The 26,820-nt window shown below is 47.9% G+C and overlaps 1 protein-coding gene, 1 non-coding gene and 1 pseudogene across 7 annotated transcripts; all 3 read right to left on the bottom strand.

Moving 5' to 3' along the window:
* Positions 1-1,441: 1,441 nt before the first annotated feature.
* On the bottom strand, positions 1,442-2,615 carry LOC144368027 (large ribosomal subunit protein uL24 pseudogene; annotated as a pseudogene).
* A 1,266-nt stretch (positions 2,616-3,881) lies between these two features.
* On the bottom strand, positions 3,882-3,998 carry LOC120891117 (U5 spliceosomal RNA). Its single transcript, XR_005735537.2, has one exon. It is a non-coding gene; the product is annotated as a U5 spliceosomal RNA (small nuclear RNA).
* Positions 3,999-8,806: 4,808 nt separating this feature from the next.
* Ptch2 (patched 2) lies at positions 8,807-26,648 on the bottom strand. Of its 6 annotated transcripts, none has more exons than XM_040288562.2 (22): positions 25,822-26,644; positions 25,203-25,395; positions 17,925-18,114; positions 17,734-17,803; positions 17,438-17,529; positions 16,588-16,783; positions 15,873-15,994; positions 15,579-15,726; positions 15,365-15,496; positions 15,121-15,276; positions 14,946-15,038; positions 13,803-13,928; positions 13,592-13,710; positions 13,129-13,477; positions 12,689-13,001; positions 12,457-12,599; positions 12,192-12,372; positions 11,799-12,079; positions 11,551-11,688; positions 10,322-10,464; positions 10,102-10,241; positions 8,807-9,552 (listed from the first exon to the last, which is right to left on the bottom strand). In XM_040288562.2, exons 1-22 carry the CDS (start codon positions 25,891-25,893, stop codon positions 9,371-9,373), a joined length of 3,579 nt encoding a protein of 1,192 aa, XP_040144496.1. In that variant the 5' UTR covers positions 25,894-26,644; the 3' UTR covers positions 8,807-9,370. The 6 variants fall into 6 exon arrangements, 5 of the variants coding, with proteins under 5 accessions (XP_040144496.1, XP_040144497.1, XP_040144498.1 ...); XM_040288563.2 differs by having other exon boundaries at positions 10,142-10,241; positions 16,675-16,783; positions 25,822-26,643; XM_040288564.2 differs by having other exon boundaries at positions 10,142-10,241; positions 12,689-12,776; positions 25,822-26,643.
* Between the last annotated feature and the right edge of the window lie 172 nt (positions 26,649-26,820).

The raw sequence follows: 26,820 nt of genomic DNA on the forward strand, positions 1-26,820 counted from the left end.
CTTTTCCCATGTCTGAGAGCCTTTTGTTTCTGTATCCCCATAAATATCCCTAAATCCTGTTCAAGGGTAGATTTGAGAATTGGGGTTTCCACCTTCTCACAGTTGGCCACCTCATGAGTAAACTTTCTTCTTTGCCAAACTTGTCATGTACCACAAGATGAACAAAATGGGCCTGGTTCAATAAGGACTTCTGCTGAGATGAGGGTAGACTGGAGATCTGAAGTAAGCCCTGGGGAAAGGCATTGAGTTGTCTGTGCAGGAGGGATTATGTGATCAGATTTACCTTTATTTATTTATTTGGTGCCAGGGATTGAACTCAGGAGCACTTTACCACTGAGCTCCATCCCCAGCCATTTTTATTTGTCATTTAGAGACAGGGTCTCATCAAATTGCTCAAAGCCTTGCTAAATTGCTGAGGCTGGCTTTGAACTCTCAATCCTCTTGCCTCAGCCTCCCGAGTTATGGAGTTATGATTACTGGCGTGTGTCACCATGCCTGCCTAGATTTACCTTTTTGAGGTTGATTTTACTTATTTACTTATTTATTTATTTTTAAATTTTTTTAATATTTATTTTTTAGTTTTAGGTGGACACAATATCTTTATTTTGTTTTTATTTGGTGCTAAGACTCGAACCCAGTATCTCACGCATGCTAGGCAAATGCGCTACCTCTTGAGCCACATCCCCACTTATTTATTTTTGAAATGGTGTCTCACTGTGTTGTACATGCTGGTCCTGAGCTTCTGGGTGCCAATAATCCTCTTGCCTCACCCTCATGAGTAGGTGGGACTACGTAGTGGGCCACAATACTTGGCTTGGATTTCGTTTTCTTTCTTTTTTTTTTTTTTGATACTGGGGATTGAACCCAGGGCCATGTGTGTGTGTGTGTGTGTGTGTGTGTGTGTGTGTGTGTGTGTGTATACATACAGAGAGAGAGTGTGTATATATATATATATATATATATATATATATATATATATATATATACACACATACACACATACAGAGAGAGAGAGAGGTCTTGCTGAATTGCTTAGGGCCTCTAAGTTGCTGAGGTTGGCCTTGACCCTTTTTTTTTTTGGTGCTGGGGATTGAACCTAGGGCCTTGTGCATGTGAGGCAAGCACTTTACCAACTGAGTCAAATCTCCAGCCCCTGGCTTTGAAAACTTTTGATCTTCCTGCCTCAGCCTCCTTAGCTGTTGGGATTATAGGTATGTGCCACCACACCTAGCTCTCTCTCTATTTTTTAAATTGTCTGCTGTGTCGGGGATTGGGTTGGAAAGGAAGGGTGGAAGAGAGATAGAGGAGAGTAGTCCAGGGAGAACAGCTAGGATTGAAGGAGCCCAGGGACTATGTTTTTTTAGTTTCAGCAGTTTGTTTTTTTTTTTTAAAGAAAGGAATGATAAGGCAGTGGCTAGAAGGAGGATATGGGAATCAAGAGTTTTTTTTTTTTTTTTTTTTTAAGAGAGAGAGAGAATTTTAATATTTATTTTTTAGTTTTCGGCAGACACAACATTTTTGTTTGTATGTGGTGCTGAGGATCGAATCCGGGCCACATGCATGCCAGGCAAACGTGCTATCTCTTGAGCCACATCCCCAGCCCTTCAGCAGTTTTTAATAAAAGTTGTAAATAAGATTACTTTATTCTTGCATGTTCTCAATTGTTTCCTCCTTATATTTTCCCTTTTCCTTTCCTACTTGGCCTTCTGTTTTAGGATCTTTTTGTAGTCTGTCCAGTTTTAGCCTTGCTGGAGTGAATGCCTACGTGGACAGTTGTGCCATATTATCCTTTTCTCACTGAACATGTTCAATGTATATAGCATATTTCATTCTGAAAACTTGGACTACTTTGCCAATCTGCTGACTTTTATTTACAGTGTCCTCATACAACCTGGACTTCATTATCCTTTCTGATGGGTGTAGATCAAACATTGTACTTCTGTCCCAGCTTCTTCCTGCTAATGTGTGAAGATGCATTGAAATGCCTTATGGTTCTTGCTTAGGTCAAAAGTCACAAAGAGATTGAACTTCATCTGGTCCCTGCTGCTTCAGTGATGGTGGCACAAAAGAAAATTCTGTTGAGTATTTTTTTTTTTTTGGCCAGGGTGGGCGGTACTGGGGATTGAACTCAGCCACATCCCCAGTCCTATTTTGTATTTTATTTAGAGACAGGGTCTCACTGAGTTACTTATCGCCTCACCATTGGTGAGGCTGGCTTTGAACTTGCCATTCTCCTGCCTCAGCCTCCCAAGCTGCTGGAATTATAGGTGTGCACCACCACACCTGGCTATTGTTGAGTATTTTGAACTAAAGACCCATGAAAGTCAACAGGTGCTGGAAGAGGCTTTACTCTGACAAACCCTTAGGGGCAATAAGACTTGACCCCCAAAACTGTGATGTAGCTCAGTGAAAGAGCATAGTCCTCAGAAAGGAATATGATATTTGCCTTCCATCCTTATCCTGAAATCTCATCTATCACAAATGACTGAGAAATGTAACTGTGCCTGTTCAGATTTTGATACATGGTAACTTCTGTCCCTCTGGCTCAAATTCTAAAGAGAGATCTGGGGTTGTGGTAGAGTGGTTGGCTAACATGTACCAGGCTCTGGATTCCATTCCCAACATCACAAAATAAATAAATAAATAAATAATCTAGAGAGAATAATTTTACAAATTAATTTCTGTCTTCAGGTCTATTAATTCCTGTAATAATCATTTGTCCCTCAAAATTGTCACATTCTTCCCCCCCCCCATGAAGAAAGGCTTATAAACATCTGGACTTCATTGGGTTATTTGAGCAATCACACTCCTGTGACCCACATTAATTATTAATGTGTGTTTTTATACATTTGCTATGTTTTCTCCTATTTAATTTATCAGTTAATTCCAGAGAACTTTCCTGGTTAGAAGGAAAGTCTTCTCTTGGGGGCTAATGCAATAATCCAGCAAGAGATCTTGGATCAAGGTCAAAGCAGTGGAGGTGATAAAATATAAACAGATGAAACATGCTTTGAAGGTAGACTTCAACAGAACCTGCTGATGGCTACAAATTTGGAGGTTAAAGCTATTAGATAATATTTACTTAAAGCCATAGAATCAGATGAGCTCCCTTATAGGATTAAGACCTTGTGACATCCAAAAGTTAGACTGTCTATACTATCAAAACATTTCTCTAAGCCAGGTGCAGTGGCACGCACTCAGCAATTTGGGAGGCTTAGGCAGCCTCAGCAAAAGTGAGGTACTAAGCAACTCAGTGAGACCCTGTCTCTAAATAAAATACAAAACGGGGCTGGGAATGTGGCTTAGTGGTCAAGTGCCCCTGAGTTCCATGCCCTGTAATGCCCCCTACTAAAAAACAAACAAACCTCCAGGTCAGGTTTGGGAGGAACCTATGGTCCCAACTCCCAGGAGGCTGAGGCAGAAGGATCACTAACACCCAGGATTTAAAGGCCAGCTGGGCAACATAGGTAGACCTCCTCTCCTTAAAGGTTGGGCGTGGGGGAAAGAAAACTCCTTGTGGGAAGTCTTCTGTCTCCAACATAGAAAATTAACAATGAGTACTTAGAGTTGAATGGGAGAAAAAGAGGAGAGTTCCCAGCAAACTACCTACAGGTATTTACCCCTGGATATAGAATTCAGAAGTCAGGTAGAAAAACAAAAACCGTCACAGGTAACCTTTTTTTAGGTTCTGAGGACGCGATTCAGCGAGAAAGTAATCCCCTGAAACCTAATGCACAACACAGCATTAAACACAGAAAACCAACCATACTCACAAGCAGAGGCTTAAGATACCCAGTTTAAAAGAAAAAACAAAAAGTAACTATAGGACAATAAGCCACAGATATGCAGCCTTTAAAGTCTGATCTTTAACTCTTAAAGATAGCCTCACAAAATGTGAGACCTCAAAAAATTGGTCAATGACTCATAATTGTTCCTCTCCACGGAAATCTTTAGTAAAAGGCGAAAGATTTATACGATCTGAAGAGAAACCAGAGTATGAGGTGCATGCCTCACTTCCAATCTCCCAGGGAGACACAACACTTAATATACTTATGGTGATTCAGCGACTGCTCTGCACCCGCTTTGTGGCTGCAGTTTATATATACGTAGATTTTCAACAGTCGTCACGTCCTACAATTGTGGAGACGACCCCTCTGAGATGGAACCCAAGCGTCGCGAAGCTGTCTTCTCGTGGTGCACTATGGGTATGCAAATTGAGGCGTCTCTGGGACGGTCCAGGTACCATCTGTGGGACCTGATAGGTCCACTGGCGCCAGACGTGGAGCCCCGCGGGCCTCTGCTCTCACTCTCCGTCTTCCCTGTAGTCTGCCTGGGACTGCACTCGTCTGCCCGGAGAGGTGGGGGCATTTCCCACGGGTTACAGGTTCTTGGTGCCGAATCCCTCATGGGGGGGATGGGAATGGTAAATTGATAGTCCCAATTAGGGTTCCATCCTCTTGTTTCTAACCCGCAGGGAACTCCCAGCCCTAGGGAAACAGCAGCTAAAAGCCAAGCATCGAATTCAAGGGGAGTGGGACCATGTCGGAAGCACATCACCACCCCTCCTGGAGAAGATGACATCCAATTCATTTCCAGTGGTTAAGGAGGGATGGGACAGTGCTCTAAGGCAGAGGAAATGATGAATGCGAAATTATGGAGGCTGGGGATGTTGCTCAGCGGTTAAGCACCCCTGGGTTCAATTCCCAGTACTCCGGTAGGGGGAATCCTGAAAAGAGCCAGGCAGGATTACACAGGATTACACATCTGAAATCCTAGCTATTGGATGGACAGAAGCAGGAAGAATGGAAGTACAAACCCAGCCTGGCTTGAAAATAAGAAATAAAAAGGGCTAGAGATGTAGCTTAGTAGTAAGTTCTCCTGGGTTCAATTCCCAGTACCAGAAAAGGAGCACTTGCCTAGCTTGTATGAGGCCCTGGGTTCAATCCTCAGTACAAAATAAAATAAAATAAAATAAAATAAAAAGCCTGAAAGGGACTGAGGTATAGCTCAGTGGTAAAGTTCTTGCCTAACATGTACAAGGCCCAAGGTTTGATCCTCAGCACTGTGGAAAGTAGGGACACCCTACAAAATAGTCTCTAATCTTCTGCTGAGGCTCGAGATCAGTAAAGTTAGCGAACTTGGCCAGATTTTTCAGTGGTTAGTGATATGGTGGTTTTACATCTTTTACACTATTCTGGTCTGCTGAGCCCTCTCTGCTTCACTCAAAAGCCCCTCCCTAAGTGGGTGTGGTGATAGACACCTGTAATCTCAGCATCTGGGGACGCTGGGGCAGGAGGATGGAGAGTTCAAAGCCAGCCTCAGAAATAAGTGAGGAGCTAAGCAACTCAGTGAGACCCTGTCTCTAAATAAAATATAAAATAGGGCTGAGGATATGGCTCAGTGGCCAAGTGCCCCTGAGTTCAATCCCTGGTACCTAACCGATACTTGATCCATATCTGGCCTCCATCCCTTGGACATGAGGGATATACCCCTCCCACTGGATTTTAAGCCAACTGCTTTTCCCCCTCACTTCAGTTGTAGTGTTGATTCATCTGCTGTAGGCTGAGTGTGTGTGTGTGTGTGTGTGTGTGTACGTTTATAACTTTCAATCAGAACATGAGGAAATGGTGAATGTGAAATTATGGAGGCTGGGGATTTATCTGGTTTTGGGTGGGGTGTTAGAAGTATATTTGGATGGGATCATTCCTGCTGAGTAGGTGGTTGGAACCCAGGGTTTATATGTAGCCCAAAGATGAGTGTTCTGTGAAGGGCAATAAAAGAGATACTCTCACCCACTGGGTGAGGCTCTGTACTCTAGCCCAGGGGTGTGTTCAGACTCATCAAGGCCTCTGTACAATGGGGCTGGTTAATCTTCTCAGTAAAGGCACTGAATTTATTTTATTTTATTTATTTTATTTTATTTTTTTAAAGATAGAGTGAGAGAGAGAGAGAGAGAATTTTTTTAATATTTATTTTTTAGTTCTCGGTGGACACAACATCTTTGTTGGTATGTGGTGCTGAGGATCGAACCCGGGCCGCATGCATGCCAGGCGAGCGTGCTACCGCTTGAGCCACATCCCCAGCCCCAAGGCACTGAATTTAAACTGTGCTGATTGTTGCTAAATATCTGGATGGTTCACCCATCTAACTAGCTGGTGGTCAAATATGCCTCCCTGTTGTCAGGCTGGTATGCAGAGGCTCTGCCTTGAAGTTTGCTCTGGGCCCAGGCTCCTGTCCTCCAGCTCACAAACTGCCTGAAACATATTCTTAGGTTCTGTTTCCCCAGCTCTGCTTTGATTGGCCACTTGCCTGATCTGCTTCCACTTTACCTTCTGGTGACTTCACTGACCTTGGTGTTGCCCCTCTACCCCTACCCCACATGACAATGATGCAGGAATGTGGGAAGTAAGTGTGAAGAGGTGAGCAGAGTTGGAAAATGATTTCTCTGAAAAACCACACAGTACAGTTTGACACCAAAAAATATTATTATTTTTTGATGCCTTAGCCACTGAACCACATCCCTAGCCCTTTTATTTTTTATTTTGAGACAGGATCTCACTAAGTTGCTTAGGTTCTTACTAAATTGCTGAGTTTGGTTTTGACTTTTCAATCCTCTGTCTCGGCCTCCTGAGCTGGTGGGATTTCAAGCATGTACCACCATGCATGGTGATGTGTGATTCTTCTGGGAGTTCAGTAAACCAGAATGTTTATAGGAATATGGAGAATAAAGGGTATTCTCAGATTTCATATGAGAATGAGTACTCTTGGAAGTTTAGACTAAAGGCCATTCCTGTCACATTCTGGTAAAGACTTTTTTTTGTTCATGCCCTGAGACTTTGTGTGAGACTGAATTTAAAAATAATGGGCTAGGCTGGGGTTGCAGCTTAGTGGTAGAGCACCTGTTAGGCACTGGTTTTGGTTCTCAGCACTACATTAAAAATATAAATAATAAATTAAATTAAATTATTGTGTCCATGTACAACTAAAAATATTTTTCCTAACAATGATGGCCTAATTAAGAGGCACTTTCAAGGGAGGAGAGTGTTCAGGCTGGTGCATGGGTATTGCTACTGCTTTTAGCCAGATTTACAGAAAGCAAAAAGCACAATGGAAAGATTTGAAAAAACTCAGTTCAGCCAGAAAAGAAGCACATATAAAATTATGGTTAAGCTGGGGATATAGCTCAGTTGGTAGAGTGCTTGCCTTGCATGCACAAGGCCCTGGGTTCAATCCCCAACCCCCCCCCTCCTCACCACACACACACACAAAATTCTGGTTAAGGAGTGTGTGGTCACCAAAGAGATTAACACCATGACTGGCAATGGGGCAGTAGGCATCTTGGGAATTGGCTACACCTCATCCATCACAGACTCAAGGGTGTAAAAATGTAAACTTGTTTGACTTTACTTTGACTCCCTGGGGAGTCCTGCTGGAATAGGGCCATGTAGGGAATTTGTTTCTTGGGATTTATTTTCCCATGTTCAGCCATTGAACAACTCAGAGGTTGCTTCACCCTTAGTACAAAAAGGCCTGGGTCCTGCTCCAGTCTGTCCAGCCACAGACTTTGACATCATCAGTGTGCTATTTATTCAGGCATGCAGAATGCAGAGTTGTGGGGTCATGGAAGCTTCCCCCAAGATTTCAAAGAAATCCTGAAAAGAGCCTCCTCTGAGAGGGTCATGCATGAAGGTGTTTATCAACGAAGTCAAAGCTGCCATGGAGACACAAGGAAGTTGGAGATGGGCAAGAACCCAACTGTGGGTGGTGAGTGGAGACAACCCAAGAAATTGTCTTATAAGTCAGCAAGGTTGAGCTGGGGTTGCGGCTCAGGGGTAGAGCTCTTGCCTAGCATGTGCGAGGCACTGGGTTCGATCCTCGGCACCACATAAAAATAAATAAATAAAATAAAGGTATTGTGTCTAACAATAATTTTTAAAAAAGCAGCAAGGGTATAGAGGGAGAGGCTGCCCAAGTCCTTTGGCACTCACATCATGCCACTGCCCTGTCTTGCCTTGTCTCACTTTGGTCTGACTCCTTTTACCAATTTCCAGTTCTTCCCTTTTGGGATGGAGATGTTTACTTACTGCCATTTTATCATAAAGTTATATAACTTTCTTTTTGGTTTTACAGGGACTCACAGCTATGAGTTTGCCCTTCAGTCTCAGAGGAGACTTTGGATTTTTGAGCAGTACTGGGACTATTGAGACCATGGGAACACTTGGAGAGGAATTAAATGCATATTTTGTCGATGGGCATGAGCCTTTGAGGGCTAAGGGCAGAATATTAAATGGTTTGGATCTGAGATGTTCCCCAAAAGTTCAGTTGTTGAAGGCTTGGTGCCCAGTGTAGCAGTATTCAGAAGTGGAATCTTTGGGCTGGGTGTGGGGGAACACACTGTAATCCCAGCTACTTGGGAGGCTGAAGCAGGAGGATCACTTGCTTAGTATACATGAGGCCCTGGGTTCAATCCTTGGCAACACACACACACAAAGGTGGGGTGGTGCCTAGTCAGAGGAAGTAGTAGGTTGTCACTGGGTGTCTTCCCTTGAAGGGTATATTTGGCCCCCTGACCCTTCCTCTTTTGCTCTGTTTCTGCTTCCCGGCCACCTGAAATGCACAACCTCCTCCACCACACACTTGTACCACCACCATGATGTTCTGCCTTACCATAGGCCCAAAAGTGAGTGGACCAACCATAGACAGAAACCTCTACAACCATGAGCTCAAATAAATCTTTCAAGTTGATTTTCTCAGGTATTTTGTCACAATAACAGAAAGCTAACACAAGCACCACCAGTCACTTGAGAAGAGTTCATATACAATATATTTCACTCTTTAAAAATAAAACTTTCAGAATAGCTAACATCTATATATACTAAAAAAATAAAAATCTTCATATAAATAATTTATGTAGTAGGAGGTGTGCAGGAATGCAGAGGAGCCTACCCAGGAGTCAACAAGCAGTGAGGCACGACTAGCAAAGTGTGCTTGAGGATCCCTCAGGCTTGGTCTAGTGGGAAGGCAGCAGTGTGCAGGAGGGGACAGGGCTGCACTGCAGCCGAAAATGCTGGCTTTCCTTTCCACGTGGCAGCCATGGATACAGAAGAGCACTGGTTGCTGGGCTGCTGTCAGGGGTGGCCATTCTATGTGGATACCAGGGAGGTCTGTGATGGCTGATCCAGAGGAGGGGTGCAGACAGCAGTGGCTGGGCCCTCCAGGGTATTGAATGCATTTTAGCTGCATTCAATACCCAAGCGGTTGCTTCCCAGTGACTTCATGTGGCCCAAGCAGGGTCTTTGTCCTTCAGCTCCTTCTTCACTCAGTAGCAGAGCTGTTGGCAGCTGGGGTGGCAGCAGGAGACCATGTGGGCTCAGCAGAGGCTGGGTGGATGTAGGCACCAGGTAGTGGGGGTGAGTGCAAGGCCACAGTCATGGAGGTAGTCACTCTGGCAAAGCTCTGTGGTAGGGTGGGGGTCATCCCCCATCTGAGCGTGCCTCCCCTTGGAGTTGTAGGGCTCAGGACCTGTGGGCTCTCCTTGTACATCTGCACCACCTGTAGGGAAGACACCAATAGCAATGAGCCCATGGGTACTGGGACTTCAGAGTCCTCTGCACCTATCTGGTGATCAGCATGATCATTGGTAAGCTGGGTCCTCGTTGGCCTCTAGTAGATTATGAGAGCTCACAAGTGACAAATTATTAAGGCCTGGGGCAAACTCTGCACCTTCTTCTGGATCCTAGGAAGGAGTATGGTGTTAGGGGAAAGGTAGACGCTACTACCATTTTAGCTGGTGGCACATTTTAGGAGGGCCCTTGTGAGTTGGGCCCTGTCTATTGACTTTTTTTGGGCGGGTATTGGGGATTGAACTCAGGGCACTCAACTACTGGAGCCACATCCCAGCCCTATTTTGTATTTTGTTGGGAGAGGGTCTCACTGAGTTGCTTTGCACCTCACTTTTGCTGAGGCTGGCTTTGAACTCATGATCCTCCTGCCTCAGCCTCTCTAGCTGCTGGGATTACAGGTGTGCAACACCATGCCTGGCCCAGTTTGTTGACTTCTGAGGATATTTAGTAATTTGCCCCTTCTTATGCTTGTCCCTACCCTGTCTCTGGCGCTGGGAGCAAAGGAAGGGAGTGGTCACCTCTGGTGGGGGTCCTAGGATGGACAGCAGCACAGGCAGCAGCACGAGCCCATGGAGGAGGCCCAAGAGTGTGAGCACTGTCAGCACCACGAAGAAGTACCTGGGGGAGGTAAGGAGTCAGCAGGGCAGGCCCTGAGACCATCACAGGCAAATCCCACCTCCTTCAGAGCCCAACAGTACCTTACGATGAAGTCAAAGTTGGAACCAGCAAGCATGAGCAAGCCCAGCAAAGTGGAGACAGCCCCATCAGTCACAGGGGCAAATGTGTGCTCAAGGGCACGGGCAGCCCGCAGGTTCCGGCTACCCTGGGCGGTCAGGAAACCCTGGGGGAACAGAGTGGTCTTGGAGCTCCTCCTCTGCCAACTATGGCTAGCTCACCCATGTCCCCAACTGCTACTTATATGGCCTCAGGGTTCACCTATGCCTTTGCCCTCTGAAGATCATGTGAACTGCGTTCATGGAAATGGTCTGGAAGCATGCATGAGTCCATTTAGGTGACGCTGTATAGATGGGTCTGGTGACACAGAAAGATGTCCAAAACAGAGTGGACAAAGTACAGTCTGTCACTGTGTCTTGTAAATTAAGTTCATCAATATATTGTTGTCTATGGCTGCGTTTGTACTATGATGGCAGAATTTCAACAGATTCTCTATGGCCCATTAAGTTGAAATATTTACTAACTGGCCCTTTACAGAAAAATTTTGGCAACCCTTGGTTGAAAAGAATGGGCACTGAGGTGGTAAGTCATTTCTTAGGGTGGCATTTCACAGGATTTCAAATTCTTTTTTTGTATTGTTCCACACACTAGCTTTTCAGGGGGTTACTGGAGACTGAACCCAAGGCCACATCTGTGCTAGGCAAGCATTCAACCACTGAACCACATCCCCTGCCCTTTTGTTGTCCTGTTCAAGGAACATATATCATTTTTATAATCAGAGTAATAATAGGGTTATGTGTGGGTAAAACACAGGAGTTGTTTGTGGGGCCTGGTTGGTTTGTGTTGGTGTTTCTACTTGGTTTGAGCCCCATTCTTCTGTCAGAGAACACACAACTTTGAGGGAGGCCTGTGCCCTCCTTGTTTCTAGCATTTATGTCCCCGCTCCCCTGCTGCTTCTTGTGGTGCTGGGGAATGAACACAGGGTCTCCTGTGCTCTAGGCAAGTGCTCTACCCATAAGCTGCATCTCTAGCCCTTTTCATTTTTTGAGAAAAGGTCTTGCTAAGTTGCCCAGGCTGGCTTTGAACTTTCAATCCTCTTGCCTTGGCCTCCCAAGTAGGTGGGATTACAAGCTTGTGCCACCTTGCCTGGCCCAGCTCCAGTTCCTAAATAGTGCCTCTCACAGAGGTGCTTGAAATATATTTGTTGAATACTAAGTCAGCGGCCCAACCCTCCCCCAGTGCCTGTGCTCACCAGAGCCACGTGGACTGTGAACTCGACACCAATTCCTATAGAGGCCACGAGGATCACCACGGGGATGGCACTCAGCTTGATGCCCAGGAAACCCATGATACCAAAGAGTTCCACAGTCATCATTGCCAGGACCAGCACCTGGGGAGGAGAGGGCTCATTGGGGGCTCCTGGCAGGAGGAATGTCAGGCTGGACAGGACAGGGTGAGTTGCCACTGAGTCTCTCTGACCCCACCCCTGCAGGTACTCACTATGAGGCCAGCTGTCCAGGGGTTGAGTAGCAGCAGGGCACAGACCAGGAAGGTGCACACCAGCAGGATACAGACAGCCAGCAGGAAGCAGCGCCGCAGGCCCAGGTACTGCTCCCAGAAGAGGAAAGGGGAGCCGCTGGGGTAGGCACGTACCCCTGCTTGGCCTGCCTCAGTGCATGCTGCCCGGGCCCCCTCGATGGCCTCTACAAAGTCTGCAGTCTTCTGGAGGCCACGCAGTAGGAATGGGAACTGGGCAAACTCCAGGGGCTGGGCTGCTGGGACTGTGGAGGGGAGGAGAGAGTGGGCAGAGGGAGGCAGACGGTGAGCACAGGAACAGTGGGCAGGGCTTAGGGTCAGGGCCACGGCTCTAGGTGAGCTCCCCCCAGGACTCACTGCGAAGGTTCTCCCCAGTGGTGTCATATTTGTCATGTAGCCATTCAGGAGGTGGGGGGTAGAAGTTGGCCTGTGAGGCTGCCAGACCCAGGGGGTCACTGCTCACCCACACAGTTAACCCCATGTAGAAAAGCTCCGGTGGAATCAGTCCGTCCTTGTCCACCAGCCTTCTTGTAGTCAGCTGTAGAGGCAGAGAGGGCTGAAGGCCTTGGCCATGTGATCTAGAGCCCCTCTGTCTCCCTGACTATTCTAGCCCTCTTCTAACCTGGCTGAAATCCAGAGGCTCCTGGGCATTCCCAGTCTGGATGAGCAGCTTGTAGGCCAGGGCCCCATCCTCAGAGCCATTGCGGTATGAATGGTAGGTAATGCGCCCGGAAGCCCAGTCCTGATCAAATGCAGCCTGGATTCCTAGGGAATAGGTTAGGGCACAATTAGCCTGTGGCCAGAGGGTGCTTTTCCCTGTAGCAACACTCCCAGCCAATCCCCTGGCCTCTCACCCTGTAGCCAGTTGCGGTAATAGTGCAGCCAGGTGCGGGGTGCCTGGGTGGCAGGCGGGGGCAGCACAGCCTTGAGGGAACTGAAGCGCTGGTGCAGATCAAAGAGGGCACGTTGGGAGTGAGCGTAGTCAAAGCCACCCTGGGTCACCAGGGCCACCTCATACAGGGAGAAGTACCTGAGCTGGGCGCTCAGGAAGGCATGTTCTTTGGTGCCCCGAGGCACCACGTCTGTCAGGGCCAGCCCGTCCTGCACCAAGGTGGCTCCATAGAGGCTCAGGCCCAGAAGAGCCCCAAAGAACATCAGCACTATGGCCTGTGGGAAACAGCAACTAAGCCAGGGGCCTAGGGCTATCCTCCCGTCCTCAGGTAGTAGGCCATGCCCTCTGCCCTTCTTGGGGCCCACAAATACTGAGCCTCTGGCCTCCCCCACCCAGTCTCACCTTGGCATGTGACTGGAGCAGCAGAGGTGCAAACTGATAGCGGGCGAAATGGGCAAGATTCCAGCGGGCACAAGGGAGGGACTTGCGGGCTGCCTTTGGCCCAATTCCCTCCTCTTGGCCTAGAAGGTCCCGTGTGGACCCCACGGGGCTGAAGAGCTCAGAGCTCAGTGGGTCAGAAGGTGGGGGTACCAGCTGGGCTTGGGGAGGCAGGATGGTGACCACATGCTGGCTGCTGGCTTCACAGTGGGTGAAAGCTTGTACCGTGGTGGTCAGGTGGGCAATGCCCACTGGCACTGTCCTATCTCCCAGCTCCTGGGGCAGAATCTGAATTACTCGAGCAGAACAGGGGCTAGAAGAGGCAGAGAGTGTGGATGACAGGTTGGTCCCTGCCTTGAAATGCCTATGAGGGGACAAGCTGGGGTGGGTTCATGGGAGGAGAGGGGTGGACACACAGGGACAGTACCTAGAGAAGCAGCAGAGCACATCAAGGCGCTGGCAGTGGCGCCGATGCAGGTCCAGGCTGAGGACAGCTGGGAAGACAAGCATCACAGCTGCGAAGTTGCAGCCCACTACTATGGCAGCCTGCGGGTGGGCAGGAGGGCACAAAGGCTCGATGAAGCACACCTCAGGCCCCATACCCACCCCAGTCTAACTGCCTGTTTATGATGGCTCACCTGCAGGGAGAAGGCTCGCAGTGCAGGGATGGGAACTAGGGCAGCCATGAAGAAAGCAACCATGTTGTTGATGGACGTGAGGGCAACACTGGTGCCTGTGCGCTGCAGACACTCGCCCATGCGCTCCTGCCAGGATACAGCAGGGACATGCCCTCAGGTCATGGGGAGGAGGGAACCATGGCTTTTGTGTGTGTGTGTGTGTTTCTTTATTCCTTGGTATTGGGGATTGGAGATTGAAGCCAGAAGCGCTTAAACACTGAGTCACATCCCCAGCCCTTTTTTTCTTGAGACAAGGTCTCACTTAAGTTGCTTTGGGCCTTGCTAAGTTGCTGTGGCTGGCTTTGAACTTGCCATCCTCCTGCCTCAGCCTCCTGAGCCACTGGGATTACAGGTGTGTGCTACCATGCCTGATAGACCATGGTCTTTAAGGGAGAGTGAAAGGGAGTCTCCAGAACTGGGATGGTAGAAGTGGGGCAATAACACCACAGTGGCTAATATTTACTGAGTGCTACGTATGCGTGATGTGATATTCTGTACACTCACCCTGAATTATCTCACTGATCCTTACGACAAACCTTAGGACACAAGCACTATTATTACCCTTATTCACAGATGGGAATGCTGAAGCACAAAGAAGTTAATTGGTTGCCAATGTCACTTAAACCTAGAGATGCTCTCTCTCTCTCTCTCTCCTCTCTCTCTTTTTACTCTATTTATTTTTGGTACTGGGGATTGAACTCAGGGGCACTCAACCACTGAGTCACATCTCCAGCCCCCCCCCCAATTTAGAAATATTTTTAGTTGTAGATGAACACAATACCCTTATTTTGTTTATTGCTAGGCAAGTGCTCTACCCAGCCCACTTTTGTATTTTTTTTGGTACCAGGGATTGACCTCAGGGGCTCTCGGCCACTGAGCCACATCCCTAGCCCTATTTGTATTTTATTTAGAAACAAGGTCTCACTGAGTTGCTTAGTGCTTGGCTTTTGCTGAGGCTGGCCTTGAACTCATGATTCTCTTGCCTCAGCCTCCCGAGCTGCTGGGATTACAGGTGTGCACCACTATGGGTGGCCAAACCCAGAGACTCTTAACCAGTATGCTGAACTACCTCAGGTGAGGCTGGGCTAAAGGATGGGGACTTACCTGGAGAGGGGTACCAGAAGGAGCCTCTGTAAAGGCATGAGCAAGCAGGAAAACGTCATCCACACCAATGCCTAGTGCCAAGAAGGGTAGCACCTGGAGGAGTAGAGGGGTGAGCAACTGGAAGAACTGTACAGCCTGGTGATGGCCCTAGATCAGCCCTGCAGAACTGGTGTACCTGAGTAGTGGCAGCATTGAAGGTGATGCCAAGCAGGGAGCAGAGCCCAAGGCCAGAGGCCACTGCTAGAGCCACCAGCAATACCCCAGCAAGGCCCACGGCACCCTGGGACTGGGCACAGTCCCACCGTAGCATGGTTACGCAGGCATATGCTAGCTGTGGGGAGAAAGGGCACAGTCTCAGAGAGGGGCTTCCATGGTGGGTGCTGGGTGGAGGTGGGGCAAGGTGCTAGGGCAGGACCCACCATCAGCAGATAGCCTCCCACCACACGGGCTGTGCTGACTTCGGAGAATGCGTGCAGGATGTCGTCCAGGGTGGTAGGAGAGAAGGCATGGATCTGTTGAGATGCATTCTCAGGCAGGGCCTCCTGGGCCAGCTGGAGAGACAGGGTGGATCTGAAGTGCAGGGGAAGAGGGAGTGGCCTCAGGGCACCCTGCCTCGTCCTTGTCCATGTTTACCTGCACAAAGCGCCGTTGCCAGGTTTGCAGCACAGTGCTGGCCTGTTCCTCACTCCAGCCAATGTCATGTGTCTGATAGTCGCCCCGGAAGTGTTCAAACAGCTGGCGGGGGCTCATCAGCAGGAAGGTGCTCTGCAGAGCCTCTGCCCTGGTGGAGGTGCAGGAGAACTAGAGGTCAGAGGTGGCCCAAACAACTGGTGGGGGAATGCAGCAGGCTTTTGCCAGAGCTGCCTGCTATAGAGTGGATTCCCAAGCAAGGGGTCTGTCACCAATTCCCAGGGGAGGAGGCCCTACCTCAGCAGCTGTCCTTGGGCGTCTCTGACCATGCCTCCCAGCAGCAATTCCTCCTGCCAATGCATGAATTTGTGGGAGAAGCCGTGGCAACCCCCACTGAGCTCCTGAGCCACATTGGGAGCCTGGAGGGGGAAAAGGGAAGGGTTTACTGCTCAAGACCCTGCTGGTGGATCACTGTGTCCCTGGGCTCATACCTCCAGGAACCATGCCTGCCACAGAGCTTAGCAGGTCTGGAGTGTAGGTAACTGGTCTCTTGAATCCCTTCCTGCTCTGTGAGTGAACAGCTAGGTGTCCTGTAAGCAGGAGGCCACAAGAGGGAGCAGAATCCTGAACATAAGCTGCAGGGAGAGGATGGGAAAACTATGCAGGGAGGTTGAGAAAAGTACCACCCACAGAGCCACACAGACCCATGGGAAAGGAGGTAAAATGTTCATGTTTAGCTATTGTGTTTTTAGTTTCCTTGTATAGACTGTTTTGATAAAGTCTAGCTTTAGGCTTAAAAAAGGAAGAGGATTCATAGGTCACTTCAGGGTTTCTTAGGAGAAATGAATGGGAATGGAACACTCCAGGGGGTTAGCACAGTGTGGGCAGAGTGGCAACGTCCAGGAAATGGTGGGGGCAGAACACAATCAGCTCTCTTTCAGAACAGAGGGACACATGCCAGAGAGAGAGAGAGGGAAGGGAAAGAGCTTTTCTTTGTCTGGTTGGAGCTCACCTGCCTACTGTGATGGTTGGGGGCACTAGGTGGGCAGTGAAGGTCTTTAGGGTCCAGACAGGGCCGCCCCACATAGGCCTGGCCCACCTGTGCCTTGTCTAGCAGTTGTCGGAAGCCCTCGAGGGAGGCAAAGGGACCCAGTTCCTCCAGCAGTTGCTCTGGGTCCAAGTTGGTCCACTGGATATCAGGGCGGCCCCTGGGGGAGAACTCATGGTTAGCAAGGGTCAGGGATCAATACCCACCATCTGAGCTGCTCCTCTGGACCCATGCTGCACCCCACCCTCCTCTTATGTGCTTATCGGTCCTTCCACGTGGAGGGTGTGCAAGGCTCAGCTTCTCAGAGCAACCAGGTTGCGTCAGCCCACCAGGCTGCTGCAGTGAGCTGAGGATGGATATAAGGAGCTGACAAGGACATCAGGACAGATGTACTTAATACATGGAAAGGGCCCAGAAAAGCACCATGGCATCCATACCAAGCTGCACACCCTTGGTTCTAACATGAAACCAGAGTGGCACCTGTATACAACAGGTTTCTTCTGGCTCAGGCAACAGCTTAGCTGGTGCCTAGCCAACTCCCCCCAGCAAAGTCTCTTTCTGGGGATCTTTTTTCTCCTCTGTTGATCTTGAGATCTATGTTGTTTGTCTAAATGAGACAGGTCTTTCTCTCCTTTAGAGCTGAGGAGAAGGGGGATGTGGAGCCTTAGGCCGTCTGTTTTGGCTCTGGCCTGAGAGGAAATGAAGTCTTGGCGAGATTTTCTTCATCCTCCTTACTCCTGCCCCTCCTTTCTTCTGGGGAAGTCCCTGGCAGGAGATGAAGTGGGACCCCAGGAGCAGCTGTGCCAGCACTCACGGCAAGTAGGCAGAGCCCCCTTGGAGTTTGGCTCCCTCCCAGAAGCAGTCGAGCGGGGTGAGGATCACACACGGAAACAGCTTCTCAATCATCTGCCAGGGATACCACAGGCCACATCAGTCCTTCCCTGGGCTCCTTTCTCCACAACCTGTAAGATACCCTCTGCAATCCTCCCAAGGTTTGTCCCTAACTTCCGCCCCAGCTCTGGTGTCTGCCACAGTGTCTCTTTGGGCCTTCCCACACTATGGAAAATGTCCTGCCTCTGCCTAGTCCATGGAACAGCCCAGAGTACTCACCCGCTCAATCATTCCATTTTCAATGAGGGGAACTCCCGATTTGTAGCAGATTTTGTTCAGATCCCAGGACCTGTATTAGCCAGGGGCACAGGCAATCAGCAGAAAAGGGGAATCCCACTCCAGCACTGTCACAGCACGCTTTACACCCCGCCCCCACCTCCCCTGCCGCTCAGGGACTCGGCCAGACTCACTTTCCATAGAGTGATACTTGTACTTTACTGGCAGTGAGGGCTGCCTGGAGGTGGAGGCCAAGCGCCTCAGGCGTGAGGATGTTCTCCCCCTCCTGGCGTGGAGTCTGAATCAACATCTGGGAGGTATACGCCGCCTCCTCTCCCAGCTTCTCCTTGGTATAATGCAACTCTTGGCTCACCCGGCTTCCCACTGCCAGAGCAGAGAGAAAGCTGCAGAAAGGGGTCTTGGAGGTTCCTAACCTCCTAGGGCTCCCAGAAAAGGGGGAGAAACACTGCTGAGGCCCTGGGCCTTCTCCCCATGGCCTTGCTAAGGCCCTGGCTGGCTCCCAAGCTTCTGCCCCTTTTCTGAGTCTGGAGTCCTGCCAGGGAAGTGGGGAGACCTCAGCTGCACAGCTTTATGGATTTCCTGTGTGGTCCAGGGTTTAGACATGAAATAGGTTGGCTGGTTTGGGGCAAAAACTTAAAAATGAGAATCAGCATGAGCTGGGCCAGGTTATAGGAGCATTCTGGTAAGGAACCCTCACTGTCTCTCTCTGCTCTGGTCTGCAGGACAAGGAGGGACAACAGGGGCCAGTAGGGAAGCTGCTAGCAGAGAGGGTTTTCTAAAAGAACAGGTCTCGGGTCAGGGCTTTTCTTCCTTTGGGTTGCCCTGCATGGTGATTTCCACTCACACACCTTTCTACAAACTGCTCTGGAAGGGTCAGGAATGGCAGTGTCTGGTAATGATGGGCCTCACGGTGGCCCAGGCGACAGGGAGGACCAGTCTTTCCGTATGATGCTCCCACCCACTCAGAAAGGAAGTACATGGAAGCAGTTTGTGTGCCCTGGTAGAGGTGAAATCAAAGTGGGCCAAGGAGTCTAGATCCTCTTCACTAGCCTCATCGTACAGACTATGAGTCAGACTTCCTGGTGCCAGACCTGCCTCAGTCTCCTTGATCTTAGCATTCCTCAAGTCCTGTTCTGAATTATGCTGGCAAAGGAGTTATGGTGGGGCCTGGGGAAGGTGGGGACACTGTGAGGGGATATAACCTAACTATGATTTGGAGGAAGATGAGGGCCACAACCTAGGAGTTTTGTGGGCTTGGTCTGGTCTCAGACCTACTTCTGCTTCCACTTGTCTGGGGGTCTCTTCTTTCTGGTTGCTCCTATTCCTGGGACCAATACATGCTGCTTCTCTGAGACTCTAGTCTCATTTAGGATTATCATGGTCCCCAATCTCTAACTCTTTCTCTCTTTTTTCTTTTGAGAGATAGGGTCTCACTATGTTGCCCAGCTGTCTTGATTCCCTGGGCTCAAGCAATTCTTCTGCCTCAGCCTCCCAGGTACTTGGTATTATAGACATGCACCACTCATCTCTAGTTTCCCAATCTCTCTCTCTCTTTTTGGGTGTGGTACCGGGGATTGAGCTCAGGGGTACTCAGCCATTGAGCGACATCTCCAGCCCTATTTTGTATTTTATTTAGAGACACAGTCTTGCTGAGTTGCTTAGTTTTTTGCTTTGTTGAGGCTGGCTTTGAACTTGCAATCCTCCTGCCTCAGCCTTCTGAGCTGCTGGGATTACAGATGTGTGCCACTGTACCCAGCCCCAATCTCTTTTTCAAACCTATATAATCTCCTTACTCAAGTGATTGTATCATTGTGGACCAGACAGAACCATAAGAATGTAAAAGAAAGAAACACTGTCATTTTAAAATATATAGTGAGACCAATGAATTCTTGGTGGGGTGGTGGGTGAGGAAGAGGAAAATATAAACCTCAGCTGACAAGGGATAGATATGAGGACAGATGAACTAGAATGTATTGATCAGAACAAGGATGTATTAAACAGAGCCTTTGTTTTCTTCTGTACATCCATTGTACAGAAGACTTGGTTTTGAGCCCTGGCTCCAACACTTATTCTGTGTCTTGGACAAATTACTTATTCTCTTTGAGTCTCAATTTACTTATCTGCAAAATGGGAACAATGCCTCTCTCTCGGTAAGTTTAGAATCAACACAGGAAAAGCACTTAGGAAATTGCCTGGCTCATGGTAAGTGTAGATGTGGAGTTGTTATTCAATAATTGCCAAAAGTGAAAAAAATTGAGAAAAAACAAGAGAAAAAGAAAAGATTGTGGGTAAGTACGGAGGAAACAGGAGAACAGGGGAAGGAGGATATCAAAATCAATAGTAAGCTTGGTAAAAATTTTTGTACCTTCACCAAAGGGAAAACATAACTGGTTAACCAGCATGGAAAAGGAGTCCATCTGGTAGGTAATCCTATAAGTTTAAAACAGCAACAAGTAATTATCTACCATTTTATATTTTATATATATATATTTTTTTTCCTTGTGGCCCTGGAGATGGATCTCAGGGGTGTTTTGTCACTAAGCTATATTACCAACCCTTTTTTTGTTTTGTTTTGTTTAATTTTTTTTTTTGGGGGGGGGCTGGGGACGTGGCTCAAGCGGTAGCTCGCTCGCCTGGCATGCGTGCGGCCCGGGTTTGATCCTCAGCACCACATACCAACAAAAATGAGAACTAAAAAAAATAAAAATAAATATTAAAAATTCTCTCTTTCTCTCTCCTCTCTCACTCTCTCTTAAAAAAAAATAATAAATTTTTTTTTTAAAGAGAGAGAGAAAAAGAGAGAATTTTTTATGTGGTGTTGAGGATTGAACCCGGGCCGCACGCATGCCAGGCAAGCGCGCTACCACTTGAGCCACATCCCCAGCCCCGCCAACCCTTTAAAAAAAAAAAAATTGAGCCAGGTGGCACATGTTTGTAATTCCAGCAGCTCTGGAGGTGGAGGCAGGAGGATCGTGAGTTTAAAACCAGTCTTAGCAACATAATGAGGCCCCAAGCAACTCAGCAAGACCCTGTTTCTAAATAAAATACAAAAATGGGCTAGGGACATGACTCAGTGCCCCTGAGTTCAGTTCCTGGTACAAAAAAAAAAAAAAAAAAAAAGAAAAAAAAAAAGAAATTAGGACAGGGTCTCACTAAATTGCCAAAGCTGGCCTCAAACTTGCAATCTTCCTGCTTCAGCCTCCCTAGTTCCTGGGAGTACAGGTGTGCACCACTGAAGTCTGCTAAAAATTTTAAAAATGATGGCAATTATTTCTGGCTTATAGGTGTCTACCATGGGAGTATAATTTGGTATCCTATTTGGAGGAAAGTAATATTGCAATATTTATTCTCATAATTTCTGGCCCAGAAATTTCACACGTAAGGGCAGTGAACTGTTGTAGGGACTCAAGACTTTCTTTGAGTGAAATGGGAATCATAGTAGGTTTTGATCAGAGATGTGAGATGATCTGACTTTTTCATCACCTAACAAATAAGAATTGGCCCAGGGAAGAAGTCAGGAAAAGGTGTTCGGGACCCAGAATATTCAGAGAATTATCAAAGGCTTAGAGTTTCTATATTGTTAGGGAGGAGCCGGCGACAATGCTCAAGAGGGCCTAGAATGTGCTATGGGGCTTATATTTGATTCTAGAGACTTTACAGAATCTAATAGAAATTGATGGAAGGACTCTATGCAGGGTGCTGACTTGGTCAGATTTAGACACAACACAAGGGTGGTGTGGAGGCAGATATGAAGGTGAGGTTGACAAATCTTCTACCTTCCTTTCTCTTTCCTTTTCTTTCTTTCTTTTTTTGTGTGTGCTAGGGATTGACCTCAAGAATGATTAATCACTGAGTCACATCCCCAGCCCTTTTTATTTTATTTTATTTTGAGACAGGGTCTCACTAGGTTGCTTACTTGCTAAGTTGCTGAGGCTAGCTTGGAACCTGTGTTCCACCTCCTTAGACTCCCAAGCCTCTGGGATTACAGGCATGTGCCACCACACCTGGCTGCCTTTCTCCTTTCTAACAGATTGGTTTAACTGGCCATCTCTGAAAGGCCTTTGACTCCTCTCCAGCATCAGAGGGTGAAACCTGGTAGTCTTAGAAGCCAATCACATAATTCTGTTGCCTTTGCCAAATGGAGCATTTAGGCACAGGAAGCTACAGTTTTTGCCAAAGAACCCCAATGGAAGATCAGCTATTGAGGCTTGGGGTAAATTTTCCCCTTACTTTAAAAAGGGATGCAAGAGACTTCCTTTTCTTACACAGCAGAAACCATGTCAGGATAATATTGCCTGAGGACAAAAGTCTAAGGAGCGGAAGACAGCACAGAGAAAGATAGAAAGAACCTGGGTCCTTGCTGATGTCCTTGGGCTGCTGGATTAACCACCCTGGAATTTCTCTACTGCCAGACTTCCTATTAACGAGGATCAATCTTCTTCCTCTCTCCCTCCTTCCCTCTCACCTGTCTTCCTTTCCTTTCGTTCTTTCATGTGGCTAAAAGTATTCTAAATGACACAACTAGGAGTGTTTTTTGCAGGAGACTGAGAAAGGTCTCAACCAGAGTAGTGACCACAAGGGTAGGAAGGATGGGTTTGTTGTGACAGTGGTTAAAAGGGAAGAATTCTGTAACCAAATCGTGAAATTTAGGTGAGTGAGAACTGATGCAAACTCTCAAGGATTTAGCTGTAGATGCTTGAGTGGATGGATGGTGGTTCTATCAATTGATACATAGGCAGGCCCTGCTTTTGTGAGTAGCTGTATATTCCTTATCCTCTCTCTGCATTTTTTTTTTTTTTTTTTTTGGTGCTGGGAATTGAACCCAGGGCCTTATGCATGCAAGGCAAGCACTCTACCAACTGAGCTATATTCTCAGGCCCTTCTTTGCTTTCTTTTGGCAGTGCTGGGGATCTAACACAAGACCTCAAACATACAAAGCAACTGCTCTACCACCGAGTTATACCTCCAGCCCTATTTTTTAATCTTTTTTTTTAATATTTATGTTTTAGTTGTAGGTAGACATACAATATCTTCATTTCATTTTTGTTTGGTGCTGAGGATCGAACCCAGTGCCTCACATATGCTTGGCGAGCATTTTACCACTGAGCCACAACCCCAGCCCCCTATTTCTTATCTTTAAGAATAGCTCCAATTTCAAACTATCTCTGTCTTATTCCAGTAAATATAATGTGGCCTACATGCTGTGATTTTTTATTTTAGAGAACTATCTTCCTCTGATCCTTTTGGTTTTAAGTTAACCAGGGCTAGGGGTGTATTTAGCATGCACAAGGCCCGGTGGCCATTCTAAAAGAAAAAAAGAAAGAAAGTTGTTCAGGAAAGGCAAACAAGTCAAATTCCAAGTCTCACCATGGCAAAACTGGGGAGAACCTTGAACTCTGATAGCCAATATTCTACTTCTCCCTCTGCTTTTTTTTTTTTTTTAATGAACTCAATCATGATATATATTAGTTGTCAATGGACTTTATATGCAGTGCTGAGAATTGAACCCAGTGCTTCACACATGCTTGGTAAATGCTCCACCTCTGAGCCACAACCCTAGCCCTCCCTCTGTTTTTTATATTAGCCAAATGAGAAAGAACATAAAATATCCTTTAGTCTTCATTTTGATTGGCTCCTCACTGTTTAGGAATTGAAGGAGAAGCCTCAGCTACAGATAAGGAAATGATCACATTATAATCACTGCTTTTACCTCACCCTCAACCAACACAGGACAGAGTGATATCTGTAATAAGGGAAAACAGTTTAAGGCTGGGCATAGCGCTGCATGCCTGTAATCCCAGCTACTTGAGAGGCTGAGGTAGGAGAACTGCAAGTTTGAGGTCAGCCTCAGCAACTTAGCAAGACCCTAAGCAACACAGGGAGACCATGTCTCAAAATAAAAAAAAAATAAAAAGGGCTGGGGAAAAAAAAAGGGTCTAGGAATTGGCTACCATGCTTTTATAAAAACTGGTGGTGTCTATCCCTTCTGTGCTGGAGGGCAGAAGAGAGGATAATGAAACTTGGAAGTTCAAGTAGTGTTTAGATGGAGAAGATCAGGGGAACAGAGAAAGAGGAAGGAAAGGGAAACTGCCTCAGTTGTGGCAGGAAATCCAAGTCATTTGAGACCACCCAGGCAGCAGTGATTTGAGTGGAGGTATGTGTATGTGCATGTGTATCTTAGGGCTGGGGGCAGGCAGGCAGAAAGAAACATCTGCTCTGGACCCCAGGGCTGGCCTAAAGCATGAGTGTATGAGAATCTGCAGAGGAAAGGGGTAGGGTGGGGTGGGGTGTGGGAGACCAACAGGCAGGCAGACTCTAAGAAACATCTGCTCTGGATCCTAGGACTTGCCAGCATTTGAAATAACTCAAGGGTGTGAGACTTCAACCTGGGCCCTGCCCTTGAGCATAGGCCAGGGCTGAGAGAGGTCTAGAGTAGCCCACAAATACAAATTTCCCAGGGAAGAACAGCAAAATTGAACTCTGTAAAATGGCTGTCCCAAAACAGATCTCATGCTAAAAATATTAATAAGAAGGTACTTTTACTAATGCTTCCATTAGAAAGTGAGGATTTGATCCCATCTAACCTCAAAGTGTAGAGTCTGCGCTGCTTCTCCACTTACTAGTTGCAGGATCCCTGGGTGCATGACCCCTTTCCCCAGAGGCTTGCCAGATGGTTTATTCAGTTTGCCAGACTTCTGGTCCAAAATTTTCTTTCTTTATCTCTTTCTTTTTTTGTGACAGGGTCTCATTATGTTCCCTTGAGTGGCCTTGAATTTCTGGGCTTAAGCAATCTTCCTGCCTCAGCATCTTGAGTAGCTGGAACTAAAGTCCTAACTTTCCTAGTCAGAAGTCACCTCTCTCTGCTTTGTGTGTTTGTTTGTTTTTGGCTGTGCTGGGGACTGAACCCTGGCCTAGCATGCTGGGAAAGTGCTCTACTACTGATCTGCATTCTCAGACCTTTTTTAAAATTTTATTTTGAGACAGGGTATTACCAAATTGCTCAGGTGGCCTCAGACTCCCAAGTTGCTAGGATTATAGGTGTGTGCCACCATGCCTGGCTTCTCTGCCTTCTCTTACACATCATAATCATATCTTACTTTTATTACATAGTTATCCTAGCACATATTTTATTTTCCTTGATACTGAAAGATGGGTCTTATTCTAGTTGCTGTTATACCATAAAAATATACACAGAGAAGGTTGATAAAAAAATGCTAAATAAATACATATAATCTCAGATAAACGAATTCAACATACACATTAAAGGATGCTATCATCTGTAGATTATGGTACAGGTGCTCCAACATGCCCAGGTGTACAGATTCTGGGCCATAGATTCCCCTCTAGATCTTTGGCCAGGCCTGCTAGGGCTCAGTGGCCAGCTCTTTGCCCTGTTCTTGTCCTGGGCTTAACGTGCCCAAGCAGCTACAGCTGCAGTGTCCATAACTCACCTTCCACCCAGAGCTGTTCTAGGTCTGTCTCAATAACAGCCACGCGGAGACCCAGTGCCAGGGCCCCAAAGGCCAACAATCCTAGGAAGAGCACTTTGCCACAGTGTTTCTGGATCCCACAGCCCAGAGAGAAGAGCAGGCCCTGGAAGTAAGCACGAAGCCAGAGTGGAGCCTTCAGGCTCCCAGCTAGGATCTGGGACAGAAAGAGAAGGGTCAGTCAGGTGTCACTGTAACAGCAAGAAAGCCTTCCCTTCTCTCCCTGTATACACCCTCTGCCAAAAGCCCATGCTTCTTGATGTAGTTCAGGGAGCACCTGCAGACATAGGCTTATATTGTAAGATTTAACGCTATTCCCCTCTACCTTCCCACAACACCTGAGGAAGGCACAGACCCATTTTCTGAAAATAGGACACACACACACACACACACACACACACACCCCTGCTGTCATGTGGACACTGAGGTTAAACCCACACATACATACAACTTGCACAGCTATGCTAGCTCTCACCTGTCTTCAAACAGGAACACCAAACTACACATTTAAAGCCATCACACCCTGCAGAGGCCCTGGTGACATAAGACCCCACCCTTCCTTCTTCGTTTCCCCTCTACTCACCTGAGGTGTTGCGGGTCGAGCCGGGGGAGTGTAGCCAGGTGGCAGTTCTCGGGGAGGCAGTGGCTGAGCCATGCTGGCGGGGATAGGGGGCGCGGACGCCCCCAACCTGTGTTATTTCGGCGCTCCCATAGGCTAGCCTGGCCCCCTGTACCGCGAGACCCCTTGGGTCTTCAGTGGGGCCGCGAGGGCGTAGGCGTGGGTGACACTGTGGGGTGCAAGATGTGCAGGGGCGGCTATGAGAGGGGGAGCGGGGGGCTGTGCGGGCCTGGGGCGCGGCGAGAAGGCACTCTGGACCGCTGAAGTGGGTTCGCGTGTAGGTGGAACTGGCGGGCCTCTGAGATGCACCCCGCAGCTCTAGGTGGCGACTGCAGTGCCGGGAAGGCGGCTGGAGTCTCAGAAAAAGGGAGCGGGCCGGGGCGACGCCCTCCCATTGGCTGAGGGGCAGGCAAATCACCCGGAGCGGAGCAGCCGGATCCGCTGCTAGGTAACGGCGCCGCAGGGGGCGGGGCAGGAGACCACCCAGGCAGGGCCACCCCAGGCCTTGCCGCGCCCGCCCGCGGGGCCCTCGGGGAGGAGAAGGGAGGGAGACCCGGGAGCGGGTAAGCTAAATTCTGGAGAGGCGGGGGCTGAGAAAGAGCGTCTGCTGGCCCGGTTAGGACCACACTTTCTTCCCGTTCCGGCCAAACCCCAAAGACTTCTTTTCATTCTTACCAGCTTTCGTTCTTGCTCCCTTCAGTACACCCGCCACGGAAGCCGGAGACATTTAAAATGCAAATTTGATGACAGCTCCAAAAGCGTAAGGTCTGCTTGAAGCACAGGGCCCTGTGTACATTATAGCTGTTTTTTTTTTTTTCTTCATAGGTGCTACCTCTCACCCATCCAATGTTCTCTCTAGTTCTGAAAAGTCACCTATAATTTCCTAAACACATCATGATGTTCCAAGCGTTCTTGCCTTCGTACATGTGGTCCTTTTGTCTTGGCAGATTATCTTCAAAACAA

The sequence above is a fragment of the Ictidomys tridecemlineatus genome, chromosome 11 (genome assembly GCF_052094955.1).
Source record: "Ictidomys tridecemlineatus isolate mIctTri1 chromosome 11, mIctTri1.hap1, whole genome shotgun sequence".
Classification (NCBI taxonomy): domain Eukaryota; kingdom Metazoa; phylum Chordata; class Mammalia; order Rodentia; family Sciuridae; genus Ictidomys; species Ictidomys tridecemlineatus.